Source organism: Brachyistius frenatus, unplaced genomic scaffold (genome assembly GCF_029030835.1).
Source record: "Brachyistius frenatus isolate BFR_SWC_R1_liver_20210118 unplaced genomic scaffold, ASM2903083v1 Contig_21, whole genome shotgun sequence".
NCBI lineage: Eukaryota > Metazoa > Chordata > Actinopteri > Embiotocidae > Brachyistius > Brachyistius frenatus.
Window position 1 is genome coordinate 2,593,100 of NW_027210620.1, and position 21,689 is coordinate 2,614,788.

The 21,689-nt window shown below is 40.3% G+C and overlaps 2 protein-coding genes and 1 pseudogene across 2 annotated transcripts; all 3 read left to right on the plus strand.

The window, feature by feature from the left end:
• The first annotated feature begins 1,858 nt into the window (after nt 1-1,858).
• On the plus strand, nt 1,859-7,263 carry LOC138619725 (ADP-ribosyl cyclase/cyclic ADP-ribose hydrolase 1-like). The gene is made up of 9 exons (XM_069696413.1): nt 1,859-2,136; nt 2,303-2,426; nt 3,297-3,423; nt 3,538-3,673; nt 4,546-4,628; nt 4,771-4,844; nt 4,939-5,031; nt 5,658-5,744; nt 6,101-7,263. Exons 1-9 carry the CDS (start codon nt 2,028-2,030, stop codon nt 6,171-6,173), a joined length of 906 nt encoding a protein of 301 aa, XP_069552514.1. The 5' UTR covers nt 1,859-2,027; the 3' UTR covers nt 6,174-7,263.
• A 41-nt stretch (nt 7,264-7,304) lies between these two features.
• Nucleotides 7,305-13,559, plus strand: LOC138619726 (ADP-ribosyl cyclase/cyclic ADP-ribose hydrolase 1-like). Its single transcript, XM_069696414.1, has 8 exons — nt 7,305-7,671; nt 8,733-8,859; nt 8,966-9,107; nt 10,566-10,648; nt 11,601-11,674; nt 12,728-12,820; nt 13,002-13,085; nt 13,174-13,559. Exons 1-8 carry the CDS (start codon nt 7,499-7,501, stop codon nt 13,229-13,231), a joined length of 834 nt encoding a protein of 277 aa, XP_069552515.1. The 5' UTR covers nt 7,305-7,498; the 3' UTR covers nt 13,232-13,559.
• Nucleotides 13,560-15,972: 2,413 nt separating this feature from the next.
• LOC138619635 (ADP-ribosyl cyclase/cyclic ADP-ribose hydrolase 1-like) lies at nt 15,973-20,315 on the plus strand (annotated as a pseudogene).
• The last annotated feature ends 1,374 nt before the right edge of the window (nt 20,316-21,689 follow it).

Here is a 21,689-nt window from a genome sequence, read left to right on the forward strand (position 1 = left end):
CCTTTTCTGCTGAGGATCCATCTGTCTTTTAACCGAAGAGGATTTTTATTTTTTTTGTCAACAAGCCCCAGCAGTCCTTTGACTGATCTCCTGCGCAAATTGCTAACAAGCTTTAAAAACACGAGGGCGTCATCTCATCCACACCATTATATAGATTTAACCTCTTATGACCTCTTTTAATGACTGTTTCTTATTATCTGAGAAATTCAAAGTCCTCATTTTCTTTAAGCAGATAATGAGATGTCTGGCAACACTCTTTTATGTTTATGCTACACACTCGATATTAACACAAAATGAAAACGGTGCACGCTTTTGAGCTGCGATCGGAGGTCCTTCACGATGGCTCGGTGTGCAAATAAGCAAAGTTTCATTTCTCCGAATAGGAAGGAGGTCATTTCAAGTGTAAAAGGTCATTCACACTTTGACAGTAACAGCGGGATAATAATGCTTTTTTTAGGACTGTTTAGAGTAATGCACTTCCTTTTTCAGTCATCGCTTATGTTACAATTGGACCTTTAATTGCACCATGGAACATTGGCCAACTTTTTTTAAACAGTCTTGTAATATATAATTTCCTCTTTTTAAAAAAAAAAAAAAAAAAATTATTCACAACCGAATAAGTAGTTCCAAATTCAAGTGTGAGGTGCTACAGGGTTTTTTTTTTTAAAGGACTAATGTTGGCATTTTAACATGCATTAGTAGTGGTAAATAATAGACATGATTATTCGATTATTAGGTATATTGGAGCATTTAGCAATCAGCAACTTCAGCACTTTACAGGCAGGAAAGTGAACTCCTCATTTTCCTATTTTATTATGAAATGATAGATTCCAGTATTTGAATCTTATACTTGTAATCAGGTCGAGTATTCAAATATTGGCAGAAACGTTCCAGTGAATGTCCCAGTGTTGCGTAACTCCACAGTACTGCCAAATGAAAGAGCAGATTTGTTTCATCTTTTCCGTGAAATAAAAATCTCACAACCTCCTATTGACACTTAAGGCATGATAAAAAATTTTTTTTAAAAAAGCGTTGCAAACTAACCAACAGATGATCAAAATGACAATCCCCCATACTGTATCTGGATGTTTCACCATTAAAACGTCACGTACTGCAGCCACTTCTGCGTCTGATTTTTCATGCAACATAACCCTTCAGGCTTCGTGCAACAAACATATCGTTGTTGGGACTGCGTTCACGTTGGAAATAAACAGGCCCCATGACAACAGCAACATACATTTAATCCTCCAGATGACACCACAATGTCCCCTGAGAAAAAGCACTGAATCCGTTTAGGGAGATTCCTGAAGGACCTGTAATGGGAGTCATGTGGATCTGCTCTTTGCAACAGGAGGGTGGGAGAAAAAAAAACAAAAAAAACCAACATCCCATCCGTCCTTTATGAATGTGTCTCGGGCGGTGAGGAGATGTGTTTCGTCGACCTATGAAGACCAGCCTCTCTGGCAGGTCAACCATTAGCCTCTGAGAAGAGGGCACGCATCAACATCACACCACAGCGAGACTCCAATTTAGGCAGAAACCTGACGGGGCCCGAGCGTTTACCTTCACAGCCAAAGGAGCCATTTGTTGCAGTTTAACCTTCTGCATGGAAGAAAAAAAAGTGAGCATCTGCATTTTTTTTCTCAAGTTTATTACCATGATATTTTATAAAAAAAAATTCTGCTGTGATCTGCATTTTTCTTTTAATTTTTCAATTTTTTAATTTTTTAATTTTTTTTTTTTTTTTTTTTTAATGCGTGTGTGTTTATGCGAGGAGATTTTTGTTGTTGTTTAAGGGTTAAAATGTAAACGTTGGAAAAGCTGCCAGGTTTGACAGCTCCGGATAAAAAAAAAAAAAAAGAAAAACATGGGAAGAAGTTTTGATGCCGCCACAAGATAATTTGATTTCAGTCAATCAAACAGATCTTGTGAGTTCCCATGAAGAAAAGTAACTGAGCCGCATCCAAAGCTGATATAAAAGCCCTTTTGTTTTGTTTTTGCCCTTCAACAGTAAAGCAGAGTAAAACATGTACAAACACACATCTTTTCTGAGGAGCAATGAGATAGTCCAAGATCTCACTGTTATGACATCCTCTAAAACATCTGCATTCTTTGTAAAGATCAGCATCACAATATGTAAGTAAATCCTCCTGACATTTCCACACATTCTTTCTTTCTTTCTTAATTTCTTTCTTTCTTTATTTCCTTCTTTCATGCTCCTTCCATTTGTGATAGATAATGTCCTCTCTTGTTTGTTTTTTGTTTTTTTTGTTTTTTTTTTATCTTTGTGTCCATCTCAAAGGGTTCATTATGCTCCAGCTTTGCCCCGGTCAACCGAGAGCCGAGCTCGGGACAACTCCCAACATTAAACACATTGTGGTCGGGAGGTGTTACGCTTACGTCACTCTGCTTAGCGACAGTCCAAGGTAATGCACTTTGCACTGATTTACTGTCATGTCCTATCACCTTGACAGGGCTTCGGTTTGCAAATTCCATGGCAGGAATTCACGGCTCGGCTGATTCATCAAAAGACTTGATTTCCTCTTAAAACCCAAAACAAAAGCTTTGGCTGAAACACAGCATCACATTTTCAGTCCAGCGTTGAAAGGCCAACATTAAAGGCAGTTTTGATATGAAGTTCAATGAGTGATGTTGAATGAGGTTGTTTTTTTTTCTTTTTTATGTATTTATCTTTCGTCGAAAGAAAGCAACAGAGACTGAGACTGTTACTACAAGGGCATGAAAAGACTTGCTATTTCCTGTGAAATTTGACTTTATGTTGCAAGACTTATCCTTCTTATGCAATGTAATTTTGTCTCTTTTACTGTAATAACTAAGTGCACAAAGAGGAGTGTCTGTGAAGCCTATTCATGCTATTCATAGTTGTTTTTTTTACTTTTTTAAATAGAATTGAATTTAGGTCAAAAGGCTTCAAATTTAGTTCTTACAAACTGGCCTGTGCGTTGAATGTCAACGTACCGTTTGAAGCGTTTGGGTGATTTGCATTGCAAGGATTTTTCCCAGTGGGGCGACACATGCAGCATCCATAACAACGAAGCTGCAACTAATTATTACTTCCATTATCGATTAATCGGTTGCTTTCCAGACTAAATAATGAATCCCTTCCTCTATAAAATATCCATCCCAGTTTCTCAGAATTCAAGGTGACATCTTCAAATGTCTTCTTTAACTCAAAGATCAGCACGTTTTCACCTTTGAGAAGGTGACAAGTGGACAGTAAATATGACTGTTGCAGCTCCATAAACCAAAAAACAATATCCTATTTTTATTTGTAGGTATGACTGTGAAGAGATCTGGAGACAGTTTGAGGAGGCCGTCGCCCGTCAGTCATCTTGTAACGTAACGGTCGAAGATTATTCTCACATGTTTAATGCAATGCCAGAAATCTGGCCTTGTGATAGGGTGAGCAATATTGGGATTGTTGGCTCCAAAATAAGATGTAATTTCAGAATTTCTTAAAATGATATATAAATCTTTTTGTTAACCTGCTTTGTTTTTCCCCTTCCTTCTATTTAGTTCCTCTTCTGGAGTAAAACCAGGACACTGATGCACAGCTACGCAGCTGTTTTCCGTCATTTCTGGACGCTCGAGGACACACTGGTTGGCTACATGTTCAACGACCTCGTCTGGTGTGGCCAAGAGGAAGACTCCGGTGGTTATTTTCAAGGTTTAGCGAGACAAGATCTCAAAACAATGAAACCAAAAGAGAAACATTTTGAGTAGACTTTTTCAACTCAAATACGCTACCTAAAAGGAAATACCAAAAGATTCAACGAAATAAGAATTACTTATCAATTAATGAGTTATCAAGTTCTATTTTTTTTTGCTTGTTGAGGATATCACTAATATGATAACATAGCCTACTGTTTACACTTTCATGCATTATGTTTGAGGCTCTGAATCATTGTCACTGTCAAGCTAAAAGTTAGCGACATCAACATTAGTAAGCCGCTTTTAATGCCCAAAAATAATCCACATAGTACAATTAATGCTTATTGGGAAATAATATAGAAGAAACATGTCTAAATATGTACTCTTCCCTAATGATGTGAATATGAAGCTAGTGGGCCGAGCATGTAGCAATCATGGAAACGAGGGCAACAGCTTGTCTGATTGTGGTCATTTAAACAGATAAGATATCTTATAAGATATTAGGAGTTAATTATTGAGCTTCAGAGCTCCTGGGAGCCTCCAGCAGCAGCAATACGCTTCCCACTCTTTTTGCTAAGTTAACCAGTTGCTAGCTGTGGTGTCATTGTGCAGACTACTCCTTTAATAATTTTGGAGAAAACTTGTTCCCAATTTTTTTTATAAAAACTCACATGGCAGCAATGGGATTTTTCTAAAATGTCATCGCTCAGGCAGTTGCAGCTGTGCTCCCAAATGTTTTACTCAGCTTTTAGGACTTTTATTACAAAAGTTAAAGGTCTTTGCATGTCTACACATCACCTAAGCTTGTTTGTTTTTTTCTACTTCCTATTCATTCATGAGTCTTAAGTAATGACACATTTGCATTCGACACAGGTTTTGATTTCAACTCTTGTCCCAAGTGGTCAGTATGTAGAAACCATCCGGTCTATTCCCTGTGGAGGCAAGCTTCACAAAATGTGAGTCTCCAAACTGCACAATGGTTCCATCATCACACGTTAATTCACACAGTTGCGTTGTTTGTCATTTCCCCGCAACATACCATCGGAATACCAGCAGTGGATTGTTGTTCTCATGTGATTTTCTTCCTCCGTTTGTTAGTTTGCAGAGATGGCATGCGGAAACATCACTGTATTACTCAATGGATCTATTGCTAACGCCTTCAATAGAAAAAGGTAAGAAACAGTGAATAATGTGAATATGTCGCTGTCACTTAAGTATACTTTAAAACATTTTTCATTTTTTTGTATTTTATTTTTTAAATCTCAGCATGTTTGGAAGTGTCGAACTGGACAGCTTGAATCCACAAAGGCTTGATTACGTCAACATTAAGGTGGTGACCAATCCAGACGGACCCCATGTGTGAGGATAAAAACACTTTACACTTAATTATGTGGAGTTTTTTTTCCAGCAATGCAAAGTTCTTATAAAAAAAAAAATATATATATAAAAAAGTACTTTCTGATAAGTTAAAGCTTCTTAAGTAATAATTAATGGCAAATAAATCATTTATAGCCTACTTAAACTTCAGGAATATGCTCCACCAGAACAGAAAGGTTTAATTCATCAATTTCTTGGAGTCAAGGGTGCAGAATCAGCACCAAAATCAATTTATTCATGCAATGTTAAAATTTGATAACGACAAATTTTATAAGATACAACTTTGTTAATCCTGAAGGAAATTTGTGATTGCTCATGTAAAACTTCCAACCCGCACGTATCCATCATTTATGAGTACAGTATCTTAAAATCACAGGACTATATTGTATAATGACAAAACAATATAATAAAAAGAAGGGACCAACATCGTTGGCAGCCTGGCAGCCCACGTTTTCTGATTCTAGGAATTTAATCGATCTGTTTAACAATTTTATTAACTTTTTATATTGCCAGTAGTTACGGCTTGTAAATGGTGGCTTGTCAAAAAGTCATATCCATAAAAAACAGTCATATACACAGTTCATTAACCCAGTTTGTCCCTTATGCAGGGAATCATGTACTCAAGGATCCATTGTTGACCTGATCCAAATCCTCCGGTCCAGAGGTTTCCACTGGACCTGCACGGACGACGACCAGTGAGTGACGTCTTCACACCGTACGACTTGTTCGGGGAGTTTTATAAAGGGGAACATGTCGAAATCTTTGGTCATCAATTCAAAATGGTGGTATCGCCCTGCGTTCCAATATCCATAAATTTGGGTAAAAACCAACACGTTCAAACGGTGTGAGACAGTTTAAGGCTTTTTCGTAGCCCAAACTCGCCCACTGGCAGTAAACTCACTGTCATTCAGTCTAAAGGTCTGTGGCCATGGACACATACATCGTAATAACATATCACAACCGTCGTAAATAAACAGTTGTCGCTCATGGCTTCAAATCAAACTTCCTGACTTAATCATCCCACGTTAACCCAAATCCTCTTTGTCCACAGGACCCTGCGGATCCTTCAGTGTCTCCAGGACCCGAAACAATCCTCCTGCCAAACACAAGCGAACGGCCTGTAACACAGAAACAACTTCACATCCAACTGAATCACCTCCAAAATACTACGTAGTCCGGTGCTGGTGTTTATGCCTAGTGAGGGTAAAATGAAGATCAACAGGATTTTTATGTACATACACACTGTAAATAAAGGAACAGCCTTTCCTTGAATAACCATCTAGCATTTTTTTTGATTAAGGTGTTCTGAATGATCACTTGAAAATCTAGTCCACGTGGAGGACTTTGGGCCAATCACAGGTCATTTCAGAGACCGGGTCTAGGCCAGGGGTCTCCAAGCAGCAAATCATGATCTACTCAAATCAAGGAGAAAAGGTTGGAGAACCCTGGTCCAGGCAGTTATATGAATATAGATGAGCATGGCAGCTGTTAAGCCTTGTGTGTTTATTAAGCATGTACATTTTCCCATGCCCGAAGCTTATGATAGGGTTTTTTTTCCCGTTTTTTTGTGTGTGCCTTTTCTAGAAAACTGCCTTCTCTCGGCTTTAACCGAAAGTAGCTCACTTGACTTCTGCAATATGATATAATATTTTTTTACCAGTAATTATGACTGTGAGCATTTGGTTTTGACAACCAGTAATATACCTTAATGTGCTCGGTTTCCATGAATATGAACCATTAAGGCTCTAATACGCACATGCAGATATTCAGTGTGTAACTGGAGCAGAGACGATAAACCTGTTTCCAAGAATGCTCAACCGTTAATTTAGTTTCTCAAAGGTCAAACATGCTTACTGACGACAGCTTTTTTTTTTTTTTATGACCTTTGAAATGTGCCGTGCAACGAACTCTCAGCAGCTGATTGATGTTGTTTAAGCATCTTTAACAAACCCACTCACTTGCACAACGCAAAAACATTTTGAACAAAGGTTTCAAAACGTGTTTAACAAGTATATTTTTGCAGCTTCTGAATAACTTCACAGCCCAGGATGTCCCTGCATCAAGAGCGTAGCTACATCCGAGGACACTTATGTGTCTTAAATAACAAAAACAAAAAAACATTCTTTTATCGATGAATTCCAACATATTAGCTGTATCTTTATTTTTTTATTTTTTTATTTTTTTTAAAAACAACTTTGTATCATGTTTATAATATTTTTTTCTTTAAACGGTGCATTTAATAAAGCAGCTCGATCCAACAACAAAAAAAAGAAAGAAAAGAAAACGGCTTCTGATTGGAGCGCGCGGCCACGCGACGACCTCGTTGACGTGCGCACTAATTCTCTAAATAGAAGGTGCGCAAAGCGCGAGCGAGGCGCAACGAGACAACAAGCCGTCCGACGAAGTTTCACTCGAAGTTGAACTTTTTTTTTTTTTTCCGGACTCGCGAATGGACTGCGGAGAATCTTGTGTCCGGCAGAAGAAGAGGAGATGCTGCCTCATTTTCTGTGTCGCTTCTGTCCTTCTCGTTGTTGTCCTCGCGGTGGTGTGGACATTGGTCCTGCGCCAGGAAAAAGGTCAAGTTCAACCTGTGTTTTTTGCTCGGTGCAAAACTTTTACAGGGTAAGCGTGTCTATTATTTTCTCGGTTTTTCCACATTCGTGTAGGCTACACATATAAGGAAAAAAAAAAAGGGGGGGGGGTCCTTATCCTCACACAACTGAAGACTGAATATATTGAAATCATCTTATTTCATATGTAGCCTATTTATATATGTATATATGCATCAGTACCCAGTTTGTTAAGTATGCACAGGTAAAAAAACAACAACAACAACCAGTGCCGTGTTGCCCCTCAATGTCCTGCAATAAATTCATTGAAGTTTTATTCTGTACTTATTTTTTTTTCTGTCCCATTTATATACAGGAGGATTGGCTGAATAAGAGCTAAAAAAAAAAAAAAAAAGAAAAGAAGAAAAGTCTGATCATTTCTCAAAATGTATTTTAGTATAATTTAAAACAATCTTATTATATAAATTAAATAAATAAATTGCAATGTTTGAGCAGTCTTGACTGGTGCAGTATTCACTTTTGTGTTCAGGATTGTTTAGCCATTCGGAGAGTTTCCGTGAAAAGGGTGTTAAATGAATCTGAAAGTAAAGTTTCTGTGAAAGTGGGAGTTCAGCCTCGGGTTTAGACATGTTTTATTCCAGTCAATAATTGATTTGTCGCTCTCCTTTATTTACTCTCTGCCGGTCTGCACGTTGTTAGTGTTTATTCAGCGTGCGCACAGTGGATGATATTGATGACAGTGTTGAATGACTTGAAGCACCTTTTTTTTTTTTTCTTCTTTTTATTAATAGACCAATATTGACTGGAGATATGATCTGGGCATACTTTTGTTTTGATGAAGTTTCTTTATAGTGACTTTAACGGTCCAGATTCCAGATTTTCGACCAAAATCCAGATTTTCTGCCGTTATGTTGTCTGCGTTTCAACCGTGAATTGCTACTTCAGTAGATAAACTGCATTTCAGACATGCATCTTTCTGCAGCTAATCCTAAAAGTATGAAAATATGTCACAATCCGTTCCGAATCTTGAACCTGTAACTGGAGCTTTTTTTTTTTTTTTTACCCGTCAGAACCACATTCCAGATACTAAAAACTCTCATTTATTCTTTTCAGCTACGACTGTCAGGCCTTATGGGACGCATTTCAGAAAGCCTACGTCCAGCGGGACCATTGTGACGTCCCCATGGAAGCATATGACCCTCTCATAGCCGCGGCCCCCGTCGAACCCGCGTGCAACACGGTAAACCTCAATCACGACATCGTGCATCTTCTCCGCAGCGTCATCTCATTCATGTAAATCTCTTTTTTTTTTTTTTTTTTTTTTTCTGCGTTTTTGTGGGGTTCAGGTGATGTTGTGGAGCAAAACGAAGGACCTGGTCCACAAGTTCACCGAGAAGAACAAATGTTTCGTCACCCTGGAGGACACTGTGTTGGGATTCGTCCTGAATGTGAATGGTCTGACCTGGTGTGGAAAGAAGGGCAGCAACAGTAAGAGTCTTCAAGCACTTTAGGCAACCGCATAACTGGTCACAATACAGTTAAACAGATCCACAAAAAAAAACAGTTGAATTCACATATCACAAAGAGGTTCTCGTGCAATTTTATTCCTGGTAGTGAAGAGCACCCACAAAATACTAGTGCAGGGACGGGCTGACCGATACCGCCCTCATCTGTACTCTCAATATGAAGCTACCACCAGCAGCCGGTAGACACGGATGATGGGAAACATCGGGCGCAGAAACTTTCTGAAATTGCCTGGCAACCTCGTGAGGACAACTGGACTCCAGGAAGTTCTTAGCGCCCAAAGAAATAATCTGATCCTTAACCCCTCCTTGTTTTTTTTTTTTTTTTTTTTAAAACTCCACCTGTTTCCAGTCTTTGTGCTAAACTGAGCTAACAAGCCTGACAGAGGCTGGAATCGACCTCCTCGCGTTACTCAGTGAGAATTCGAGACTTCTTTTTTTTTTTTTTTTTTTTTTTTAATCTCCAGCTGAAGGGTGCGTTCGCGAGCAACTGGTAAGTGGGGAAGTTCAGACCTCCGAACTCCCGTCGAACGGAGGAACGGCCCGCCGGGAAAGCGGGACGTTTTTGAGCGCTCCGAGAAGTAGTGTTGCCGTCGCGGCGAAAGGAAGAAATGGAGCTTACTTGCTTTGAAAATAGCCAGTAAGCTCGCCACGTTACCTGTTAAAAAAAAAACACAAAAAAAACGCAGTGCGTCAAAATGTTGAAAGTACACATTTGTAGTGTGCAAATACCGGCTTCCTGACTCCGTTTCCTCTCCGTGTCGGTTGATATGGAAGCCGACGGGGTTGTGTTGCCGCGGTTTTTGACAGCAGAAAGAAACGTTTATTTTCTGAAGTCAAGCACAGACAGACGGATAGATAGAAAGATAGATAGATAGACTTTATAGATCCCGCAAAGGGACATCTTGTTTTGTTACAGCAGCGTGAAAAGCAGTAAAAGCAGTAAAAGTGACACAAATTGAAACTGAAAGCAGTGACCACCGCGCTACATGTTATGTGACACGTTTCATGCGGTTTCAAACACCCTTTGAGACGTTAAACATCGACTTCCTGTTGTGCTGCGCTTCAGTGCTCGGGCCCTCACGACAAATGCTGCTCGTATGTGAACCCTTTCGAGCCCCATGTTCCCAAATGGTAACTATCCCACGCACAGTGACGTACTCTTACTTTGTATGTCCACAGTTATTGCACATCTAGATTTGGTTTGTGTTTCTGATAACATCACTTAATGTTGCGCTCGATCTTTGAATTCTCTCTTCTTCTTTTTTTTTTTTAACCGACGTGTGACCTTCTGAGGTTTCCCCTTTATTTTTTATTTTTTCAGTTTCACACGAGCTCGCTTGCTCACCCTCCCTCCCTCCCCCCCACCCCCCCCCCCCACCAAACAAACAAACAAACTAATCTTTCACGTTGTCGTTTGTAGAAACGTTCACCGTCGGCTGCCCGAAATGGACGGACTGCGATAACAACCCCGTTCGCTCGTTTTGGAACAGAGCCTCAGCCGCCGTAAGTTGCCCGACGACAATTTCCCTAAGTCTCCGTGGACAAAAATATACCACGGTCCCGCGGTGGAGAAGTTGTTCGAGGTTAAACATATCGCGGACCACAAGGTGCGGCAAAATATCTCTCCTCTGGGCATTAAATGAGGGGAGAAGAAAAAGGTCACACCGGCCAGCTCTTCGTCAATGAGGCTTTGTGTCGGTCTCCATGGAGCCACATTGCGGCCCACACACTCAGAGGAGCCCTGCTTTGGTTTACTTCGGCTGTTATGCAACAACTTCCACGTGATGGACTTTTTCCCCGTATATATATGACAATACATACTTATTCAAACGTAAAAGAGTGGCGAACGGGAAACGAAAACAAACCGTCAACAGCAGATTAAAGTGTATGATAAGAAAACAAACATTCCAAATTAAAACTAACACATTTAAACGGACACTTTTTTTTTTTTTTCCTTCTCAAGTTGTATTTATTGAATTTTTGTGTATAGAGTTGATGTGTGTGTGTGTGTGTGTGTGTGTGTGTGTGTGTGTGTGTGTGTGTGTGTGTGTGTGTGTGTGTGTGTGTGTGTGTGTGTGTGTGTGTGTGTTTATTCATTGGTCTTACTTTTTCAAAAAAGAACATCTTTTTCATCTATCCTATGTTATTGTATATGTTTTTTTATCATTTTTCCTTATTGTGTGCACCTTTTTCTTCATAACTGTGTTTCGACGCTGCTGCCGACGACCACTGCGGGATTAATAAAGTCCTATCGATCTGTCTAAAAACTCATATTCATATCAGCTGCTGGTGCAGCAACGAAATTGATGAAAAGCGTGTGCTTTTTTTTTTTGTGTACAAAACTTCTCATGAATGTGTTGCTATTCACCTACTTATCATCTCTGGGTAATACGTGTCACTATTTGTCACTATTTGAGCCATATTTTCTCCTCCAACGACCTCCTCGTGTGTGCAGTTTGCAGACGCTGCCTGCGGTGACGTCACGGTCATGCTGAACGGATCCATCGACGTCCCGGTCACTCCCGACAGGTCGGTTCTCCGCCCCGCTCGGGCTCCTCGGACCCTTTTTTTATGACTTCGGCTATTGAGGAAGTGTCTCTTTTTTTTTTTTTTTTTTTTTTTTTTTTTTTAAATCACGTTCTCGTACATTTAAACTCCAGGACAATAACTGATGCCGACTAACTTCCCAGTGCATTCTGGGATGCAGCCTGTTGGACATCGAGGACACCGAGCCTCTTCTTGTCTCCTTTACCATTTTTTTTTTTTTATGCATTTCCTGTTTGAGAACTCAAGGGGGCTCTTTCTCCAAGGTCACCGCGATTTTTGCCAGATTTCAAACTCGTGTTTATCCGAATGCTTTCCCCATCACATTTATTTATTTACACTCAACAAAAATAGAAATGCAACACTCTTGTTTTTGCTTCCATTTTTCTTTTTCTAACTATTTCAGCTCTAGTTTTGCGATATTTACACGAGTTGGAGATATTATTAAAGAAATAGCTGTTTATTTTAGGTCTATATTATTTTTAGGTTTATATTTTTTTATATTCCATTTCTTACCCAGCTACCCCCGTACTCTATTTTGATATCTCACTCTCAGATGGTCTTTCAGTCAGCAAATACAACGGTTTGTTTTGTTGCATTTACATATATATACATTTTATGATTATATTGTATTTTATCGGCAGTTTTCTGTTTGTCTTTGTTTTCAAGTCGGCGTTAAATGACTGCGTCTCCGCTGTGAATCACTTTGATGTGTGCAGATTTTTTGCGGGGGATTTATTTCTTCTGTCCTATTTCCCTTTTACAGTTACGTGAGGAGAAAGTTTTATGAAGACATTCCGCATCAGAATAATTCTCAGAGATTACCACAGATCCTTTAATTAGCACTTTAGGATGATTTAGAGGGGAACGCTGTGCGCTGCTGAATACAGACGAGGACAAACTGAAAGGGAACAAGTGCAGTATTAGTTCATGTACAACAGAAAAGTCGCCGTGTTCCTGTGGCTGTACGTTGGTTACGCTTTTCACTGTGATTTCATATAATCCCTCTAAACTGTCCTCTTTTCTTTTGGCCGTCAGCACTCTTAGGCGCATCGAGGTGAAGAGGCTCAGCCCCCCCAGAGTTAAAAGCCTGACAGTTATTCTGGTCATACAGGAGAACTCGAGTACCGGGTAAGATTTTCTCTTTCCCTTCACCCACACTTTGTTTTTCCCTTTTTTTGCTTCTTTTTTGATGTGATGTTTGGCGTGTTTATCTATGAATGTCAACAAAACACAGAAAAACACTTGAACTGAAAAAAAATGTATCCTGAAGTCGTTGTTTCTGAATCGTTTGTGCGTCTCTCCTCTTCAGGACAAACTGCGCGAATGCATCTTTAAAGGATGTGCGGAAAGACCTGGATAGGAGAATAAAATATAAGTGCAAAGAAGTCATTGAGTAAGTATAACGTGTGTGAAAGGAGCTTATCATGTATGTTTCTGTCCTCGCACAGAAGATGAACTTGTTATTCTGCCTCTTTCTACAGATCTCAGATCCAAGAGTGCATCGACAGTCCAAGAAATTCCTGCGGACCCTGCTGGTGAAAATTAACAACCAGCTCTATAGAGTATTTGTCTTGTTTTCTAATCTGTTTTTGTAAATGTACTTTAAATATTTTTGTACCTGTGGGCCAGTTTGACTAAATAACAAATGTGTCTTTTTTTATTTTACATAAATGTCGCTTATAGATTTTTACAACATATCAATGCATCTTTTAATTTTGCAGGCTGTGACAGGGAAGCTTTTTATTAGGTCTGTATGAGTTGTGGTCAATGTCCTGCAGGGTAAAATATCAGTGCTGCCATCTATTTTAAAAATACTATCTCACCTCTATTTTTATTCGCATTGTTTTAAAAAAAAATCAAATAAAATATGAAAACATGAGGTTGTAAAGTTGTCTTTTGATGCGCTCACTAGGTAACAGCTATAAAAACGAGCTGAAGCACCCTATTTTCTTACGTCATTTACCTAAATATGAGTTTTCATTTGTCCACGCAGTTCTAATTTATCAACCTAAATTATCATCAGAACCACTCTATTGAACATTTTTACCATGAAGAAGTTATTTTAGTTTAAAACGACATAAGATACTTTGACAAAATGAAAGCGTCCCAGAACTAGTCCCACTCAAGCACCGAGAGTAAGCGCACCATGGTGGATCTTCTTTTATAGTTGTTTTAAACACTCCAAGCGTATTCAACCAGGTTGTATTTAAAAGAATCATTTACAAAATTGACCCCTCCCTCGCTTTAACGAGAGATTGCAGATTTTCTCGAATAAGACAGTTAAATATATTTTTTTTGCATTATTTTAAATATAAGTACTTTTTTTTTACATCCTACATGTATGCTTTGATTACAGTTAAATTAAAGCTATTATTAAGAGAATTTAAATATTTTTAGTTAATGGGACAACAGTTTTTATTCACCTCTTCATGGGATTAAGCTGACAGAATTTCAAAAATGAAGTACTTTAACACTTTCTTTTACGTTAACTCAGCTCAACAAATGTTCTTTTTTTGGTCATTTTTAAAATGACATACAAATCAAACACTTTCACTTATTAATACTCAAAATCATGTGACTCAAAACTTAAAACCTTCGAGGCAACTCATCGCCTCAATTACATTGAGTACAACTAACTTAAAAGCTTGAGTTAACGTCTTAAATGGCACAGTATTTTCTTGCTTTCTCCAATTTAAAAGACACTGTCAACAATGAAAACCTCAGAAAAATTTAAAAAAATATTTGTTGTGAGGGCAGACGAGTGGATCTGAACAAGTTTGAGTGCTTGACCAGGGGGTAGATATACTGCAGTGTTGATTAGTGGAATGAGGATCAGCTGTACCAATCACAGGAGGAGCAGCTGCTGGTGGAGCCTCCACACACCTAATGAGATGGAGGTGGAGCCTCCACACACCTAATGAGATGTAGGTGGAGCCTCCACACACTTAATGAGATGTAGGTGGAGCCTCCACACACTTAATGAGATGTAGGTGGAGCCTCCACACACCTAATGAGATGTAGGTGGAGCCTCCAAACACCTAATGAGATGTAGGTGGAGCCTCCAAACACCTAATGAGATGTAGGTGGAGCCTCCACACACCTGATGAGATGTAGGTGGAGCCTCCACACACCTGATGAGATGTAGGTGGAGCCTCCACACACCTGATGAGATGTAGGTGGAGCCTCCACACACCTAATGAGATGTAGGTGGAGCCTCCACACACCTGATGAGATGTAGGTGGAGCCTCCACACACCTGATGAGATGTAGGTGGAGCCTCCACACACCTGATGAGATGTAGGTGGAGCCTCCACACACCTGATGAGATGTAGGTGGAGCCTCCACACACCCGATGAGATGTAGGTGGAGCCTCCACACACCTAATGAGATGTAGGTGGAGCCTCCAAACACCTGATTAGATGTAGGTGGAGCCTCCACACACCTAATGAGATGTAGGTGGAGCCTCCACACACCTGATGAGATGTAGGTGGAGCCTCCACACACCTGATGAGATGTAGGTGGAGCCTCCACACACCCGATGAGATGTAGGTGGAGCCTCCACACACCTAATGAGATGTAGGTGGAGCCTCCAAACACCTGATTAGATGTAGGTGGAGCCTCCACACACCTAATGAGATGTAGGTGGAGCCTCCACACACCTGATGAGATATAGGTGGAGCCTCACATCGTTCGTGCATAACAGGAGCAGCCTTGATCCACCCTCGTACATTACTGTTGGTTTTTTATTTCGTTTAAATCGTATGCTCTCTTCAAGAATTTGCCTATTTTCTTGGAGTCTAAAGCGTCTGGGTCTCAACTTCCTCGGCCAGATGTGAAGTTTGCACATTTGACACAATATTGGTAATTCATGTCAACTCTATAACATTTGAATCGTTTTTCAACAAAGTTCTTTGTGTCTGACGGATTTATTGTTAGGTAGATATGGTATAATATTAACATTATCACTTGACCACTGCCACAAGTATAAAAGTGAAATCATCATGAAATCTTGACAGTTCTGCAAAAAAGCTGCAGTGTCCTCTCCACAAAACCAAGGATATACAGAACCTGCCACCAGAGGTGTGTCCATCTGTCCAGCTATTTATTTCAGACTACTGATACTGCAGCCTTTTGTACACAATCTTTGACCCTTGGCAAGCAGCCAGTGAAATCATGTGACACGACAACTACTTCGGTAACAACGGTTCGGTTTCCTGAAAGCTTTTAAAGGAAAGGTTTTCAAATGAACTGGGTATGTTTTGCATTAGCCGTTGTCGGCGTTGGATGTACTCTGATTGTTACGGTGGTCCCACTGGTATTGCTGCTTCCTCAAACTGACCAATTCAGGAAAGAATTCATGAAGAGATGCGAGACCCTAACCCTAACCCTGAGAAACAAGAGAGGCAAGCTGCTCTACATTTACATTTAATGTTATTAGTTCAAAGCCACATTCAAGAAGAGATGTCTATTTTTAAAATTGTTTTTAGGTGATCCGGACAAAACCAAATTTCACAATCACAACTTGATATCGATATTGCGACTATATTGCTGGGATGACTATTGATGCTTTGCCAAAATATTTACTCAATGAGATTTTTGATAAATAATCGTTAGTATTGTAGGTATAATGATTAAGTGGGTAAAGGTTCATAATAGCCCAGCTTCAACAGTCTGGTTAGTTCAACAAAGCGCATTTCTTTTCTGTAATCCAGCCTTTAGAACCACAAAAAAGCCAACACTTCATATCACAACATTGATATAATCACGACATATAAATATGGTGTCCGGCCGTAGTCTCCAATAAATTCACTTGGAATAACAGCACACACTTACACTTAAACAGTATGCGATACAATGAGTCTGCTCCACATTTCAGTTACGAAGTAGTTCCATTTTATTTTTCAGATGTAAGGAGGTACTGAGCGCGTTTGAAGAAGCGTATGTGGGGAAGGACCCATGCAACTTCCCAGAGGAAGCCTATGATCAGCTCTTCACGAAGTTCCCATTCACACATCCATGTAACAAAGTACATACCACTGAGTACAGGACTGTCTGTGTTCAAAAAGAACAAACGTTATTGAGTTAAATGATGTGGTTGTCATAATATTTTGTTGTTTGAGGTTTAGACGATGTTCTGGTGCAACACAACGGACCTGGTCCATAAATTCACTGAGGAGAGGAATCATTTTTTCACCTTGGAGGACACGTTGTTGGGATTTATTATGAACGGTTGGACATGGTGGGAAGAGAAGGGCAACAAGGAGAAGATCAGTGGTTCTTTAGCAATCAGGATGATAGGCAATCACGGGGCGTGTTTCCCCGTGTTCCCTACCACATATAACTTGTATTTTTTATCTTGAACTGAAACTGAATACATGAATGCATTGGATATTCTTTTATATAATAAATTTGTATGTGTAGTTTGCAGATTATGCCTGTGGAAATACCACAGTCATGCTAGATGGACAGAGAAGCAAACCATTTGATCCCGACACGTAAGAAGTCGTAGTGACACATTTCTAAACTTAAATGAAGACAAGATAAGAATTTACATTCCTTCTAAATTGTGCCTTTTTTGTTTATACTGCTAGTTATTTTTGCAAGAATTGAGATCAAGAGACTGAAGTATCCCCGGGTGACGAAGCTTCAGGTTATTCTGATCACCGAGAATAAGTACGTTTTGTTTCTATGTAGAACTGTTTTTAGGGCCTGAGCGAAAGCCCTATTGTTATCCAAGCGATTATTATGATTCTCCGTAAACAACTGCATTTTTGGAGGCTTTATCATATTCAAAAACTCATGAAAGTTGGTACAGCTGTCTCTCCCGGCGAAAAATTTTGTATTTTAGTGGAGTCGCGAGTGGGCGTGGCCAAGTGGCTCGCTAGCGCCCCCTAAAGAGATGCCCGGGTGGCTCCATTTACCTACATGCACGAAATTCGGTGGACATGTGTATCGCACCTAGACGTACAAAAAAAGTTACATCACACCATTACCTCAACTCAACAGGGAGTCCGCCATTTTGAATTTAGTTGCCATTTTTGGCGATTCGCACATGTTGTACTTTAACAAATTCCTCCTTCAGATTTTGTCGGACCGACTTGAAAGTGAATCTGTGCCCGCTTAACATGTTTGGAATTAAAAGTTATCATAAGAATTTGTTTTCGTCAATGGGTGTGCCTGTGGCGTGGCGGCCAAAAAGTGACCCAAAAGTCATACTATAGCATGTTGTCCAAAATATGATATAAAAGTCATGCTACAGCATGTCCAAAAAGTGACCCAAAAATGACTTTTAGGTCAGTCTTTGCTGTCGTATGACTTTTTTTTTCATAATTTGGATGACATTTTTTTTTAAAGTCATTACAGAGGGGGGAATCAAACCCCTAACCCTGACCCTTTGGAATTAAAAGTTATCAAAATAAATTGTTTTCGTTGATCGGTGTCCCCGTGGCGTGGCGGCCAAAAAGTGACCCAAAAGTCATGCTATGGCATGTTGTTCAAAAAATTACCGCAAGTAAAAAAAATTACATGATTTTTTTAAATTTTTTAAAATCATGACAAAGGGGGGGATTTAACCCCAAGCCTTCTGGCTGAGAGGCGGCAGTCCTAACCACTGCGCCACTAATCTTCCCAGGAGTTAGACAGCATTGTGACAAATCTTTGGCTCACTGCAACCTATAACTCCACCGACCATAAATATGCATTCAAATGCGACCAAAATTGCCGCAGACATTCTGTGGATAGTAGCTATATATGTTTTCAAGGGGGTCTGCAGTGATATTAAATATCTTCCTGTAATGTGTAGTATACGCAAAACTTTTCCAATTTCTCCAAACGTTTCAACGTCACTAAAAGTTGAATCACCATCAACAGGTGGAATCTGAACCATTAATAGCAACTTGGTGAAGTAGAATCTTTTACCTGTTGAGGTAACCAGACTGTCGGTTGAGTCACTGGAAGCTCTGAGTGAACTCCGTGAAACTTTTTCTCCTGCCGCGACTTGTCCTGTGGCGCCGAAGATAGTCCAGCGGTCTACGACGCCGACCCCGAGCTGGAAACGACCTCATGAAGACACGGGTTCGAGCCCCGCCAAGGTAACACACATTGTTCACGGTTTACCCGCCGAGGTAACAACACAAAAGGTTCACAGTTTACCCGCCGAGGTAACAACACTCACAGTTTACCCGCCGAGGTAACAACACACATGGTTCACGGTTTACCCGCCGAGGTAACAACACAAGGTTCATGACTTACTGAGGGCGAGTACCCTTAATAAGCCACACGGTTCACAGAGAGCGAATCCCTCTAAGGGTAAGCCATGTGGTTTACGGAGGGCGAGACCTCCTAAGGCAAGTCCCTCTAAGGGTAAGCCACACAGGTTCGGGGACCTACAAAAAAGGTCCAAAGTATGTTGTCCAAAAAGTGACCCAAAATTAATTTTTGTATATAGTATAGCCAGGTCGATGCGGCTAAGTTTGATGTTTCGCCGTGACACAGGAAGTTGATGTTTCAGGTCAAACGATGCTCCAAACTTCATGAAACATGCGTCATGCACCAAGTTTCATGAGTTTTTGAAGATGTTAAAGCCGCCCAAAAGAAGAATTTTTTTTAATTTTTTTTAAATTTTTTTAAGAAGAATAAGGAACAAGATCGAGAAAAAAAAGAAAACTGCAAGCGGGAATATGCCGACCCTCGCGTGCTTCACGTCGGGGATCCAGCGGGTCGGGGCCGCCGGCTCCCCGACGTGAAGCTGCGAGGGCCCGCATATCACTGCTTGCAGTTTTAATTTCTTTTCACTTTCTTATGCGTTTTTTTTTTTCTTATTTGCTGGTTTTTCATGTGCCAATTATCAGTTCTGTGCTTTCTGTGAACGGTACGTATGTGTATGAAGGGTACTTTATGTCACTGTTCCTTGTGCATTTCTTTTATACAGAAACAAATGTGACAGTGACTCTCTAAAGGAACTACGGAAAGTGCTGGATAACAATATTTCCTATTCCTGCAAAGGTATTGCCAGGTAAGTACAGTATGCTTTTGAGCAGAGAGGATGTTATTAATTTGTTGGATATTATTAATATTATTTTCTGACAACATATATATGCAGTAAATACATATATATTTGTTTAATATATGCGTTCACACAGTTTACTAACCTCGTGTTGCTTTGTCTTTTACTGCAGTGCTCAGATCGAAGAGTGCATAAAAAAAACGGTAAAACCAGTGAAGCCTGCTGGAATTCAGCCAAAGATTAAACTGTCAGACACCAGATGTGAGGAAACATGTGGCTGGTGTGTGTTTTCATTTACTTTCACTTTCTAAAATCAACAATATGCTCTGACATGTCTTGCGTACTAAAATGTGCCCGTGGATAATTTTGTTTTACCAATAAATTATTCAGTTTTCTTTTTCTTTCTGAAATAAAGGGACCTGGTTCTGAGTCAGTGGATGCTTTTCACAGATCTGAAATATATGTTATTATTATTGATATGTATGCTCTGTGTTTTAATCTAAAGTATCACTTTTAAATTTGAGGAGCAAAAAGAACATCTTATGCTGCTATGTGACGTGAATTGTTGGTGGGCTTCTACCTGTAAAACAAATTACGAGCAAAATAAAGTATAATTCCAGCCTCTTCTTCTTCTTTAAACAAAAAAATGAAACAAAACCTCAGAAATGTTCCCAAGTTATGATAAAGGATGAACACGTTTATCTTTTGTAAAAACTCTCAATGAAATCATCCCATTGGGTTTCGTGGAAATACTGCACAGTCCAGCAAACATTTGCTTAAATGATTAACTCTTGCTGGGTTTTTTTCACTTTCATTTTTGTTGTTTCGCATGAAACCTGCTACCGAAGGTTACCCAAAGGTGTATGCAAAAAGCTGCGAAACCGCTAAACAGAAAAGGAAAGTGCTTCGGCAACAATGATCAAAGTGTGCGTGCCTTGCCGAGTGAGACTGTTGCGGCAGGAAAGAAGGAGTAGCAGCAGAGTAAAACCTCTTCTTTCCTTTCTCGGTGACTCTCTGCATGTGTCACGCGTACCGTAAAGAGGCTGTCGGTGCTGGGTACTGGCACAGGTGTTTCATGCGGCCCCCTTCTGTAAAAACCACGACACGGGCTGCTCTGACGAGGAGCTGTAATGTCGGTAAACACGGTCACGCTTTGAGTCAGCGCCGCTGCCGCTCACAGTGCTAATAATAATAATCTCTGTGTAGCAATAGACATGCAGTATAGACAAGTGGCAAAGTGCTGATCTGGCGACAGCGAAGCATATACGATGTTCCCCATCAAATCTGATCGAACAGGAACAGAAACAAAAGCAACCGTCCGAGCTGCATCCATTCGAGTCTCAGTGGCCCCCGGGCGGCTTATTCGGGGAAAAGCCGCACACTCAGCAAGTTTTAACAAGAGATAATACCTGCACGGTCCCAGTGCGGGGACTTCAAAGGTTGTACTGGAGTCATATTTCAGCTTAATCGTCTCCTCAGTGGATGAGCGGCGAGCGCCGCTGCCTCCGAACCAACAGGTTGAACCCTAGTGACGCTACAAACGGGCCTCTCTGGGTGGATTTGCCTGGTTTTTGTGTGTGTGTGTGTGTGTATGTCACTTTTGACACTGGTTATGGATGTCAGCTGGGATCAATAAGCCTACGAGACCAACATATTATATCGCCACATTACTGCCTTACTTCATTTTTATTTTTTTTCATCTTCCACTCTTTCCACCCTGGAGTCAGCTGTTTCGCCCAGCCGCGGCAGATCACCTCCAGCAGAGCGATGATGATCCCGCGTTGCCTGGGTGTGGAAATATGGCAGGCTCACCCGTTTCCACGAGAAATAAGAAACGACGGGTCTCGTCCCCTGCAGCTGAGTGTCGGTTACTGGAGGAGGAGCGGCGGCGTAGTTTCCCCGCTCCTCCTTCCCTGAAACAAGCTGCTCTGAGTCAACGCCTTTTGAGAACAGGCTGTCGAGAAGATTATGCAACATGATAAGCCTGCGTGAT

Bases quoted from the DNA above. Each gene is read 5' to 3' on its own strand.
- LOC138619725 (XM_069696413.1), top strand. From the start codon at position 2,028: ATGTACAAACACACATCTTTTCTGAGGAGCAATGAGATAGTCCAAGAT. The intron at 2,137-2,302 runs GTAAGTAAATCC...TCCATCTCAAAG, and splicing joins AAAGATCAGCATCACAATAT to GGTTCATTATGCTCCAGCTT. The intron at 5,032-5,657 runs GTGAGGATAAAA...TCCCTTATGCAG, and splicing joins AATCCAGACGGACCCCATGT to GGAATCATGTACTCAAGGAT.
- LOC138619726 (XM_069696414.1), top strand. From the start codon at position 7,499: ATGGACTGCGGAGAATCTTGTGTCCGGCAGAAGAAGAGGAGATGCTGC. The intron at 8,860-8,965 runs GTAAACCTCAAT...TGTGGGGTTCAG, and splicing joins TCGAACCCGCGTGCAACACG to GTGATGTTGTGGAGCAAAAC. The intron at 10,649-11,600 runs GTAAGTTGCCCG...TCGTGTGTGCAG, and splicing joins GGAACAGAGCCTCAGCCGCC to TTTGCAGACGCTGCCTGCGG.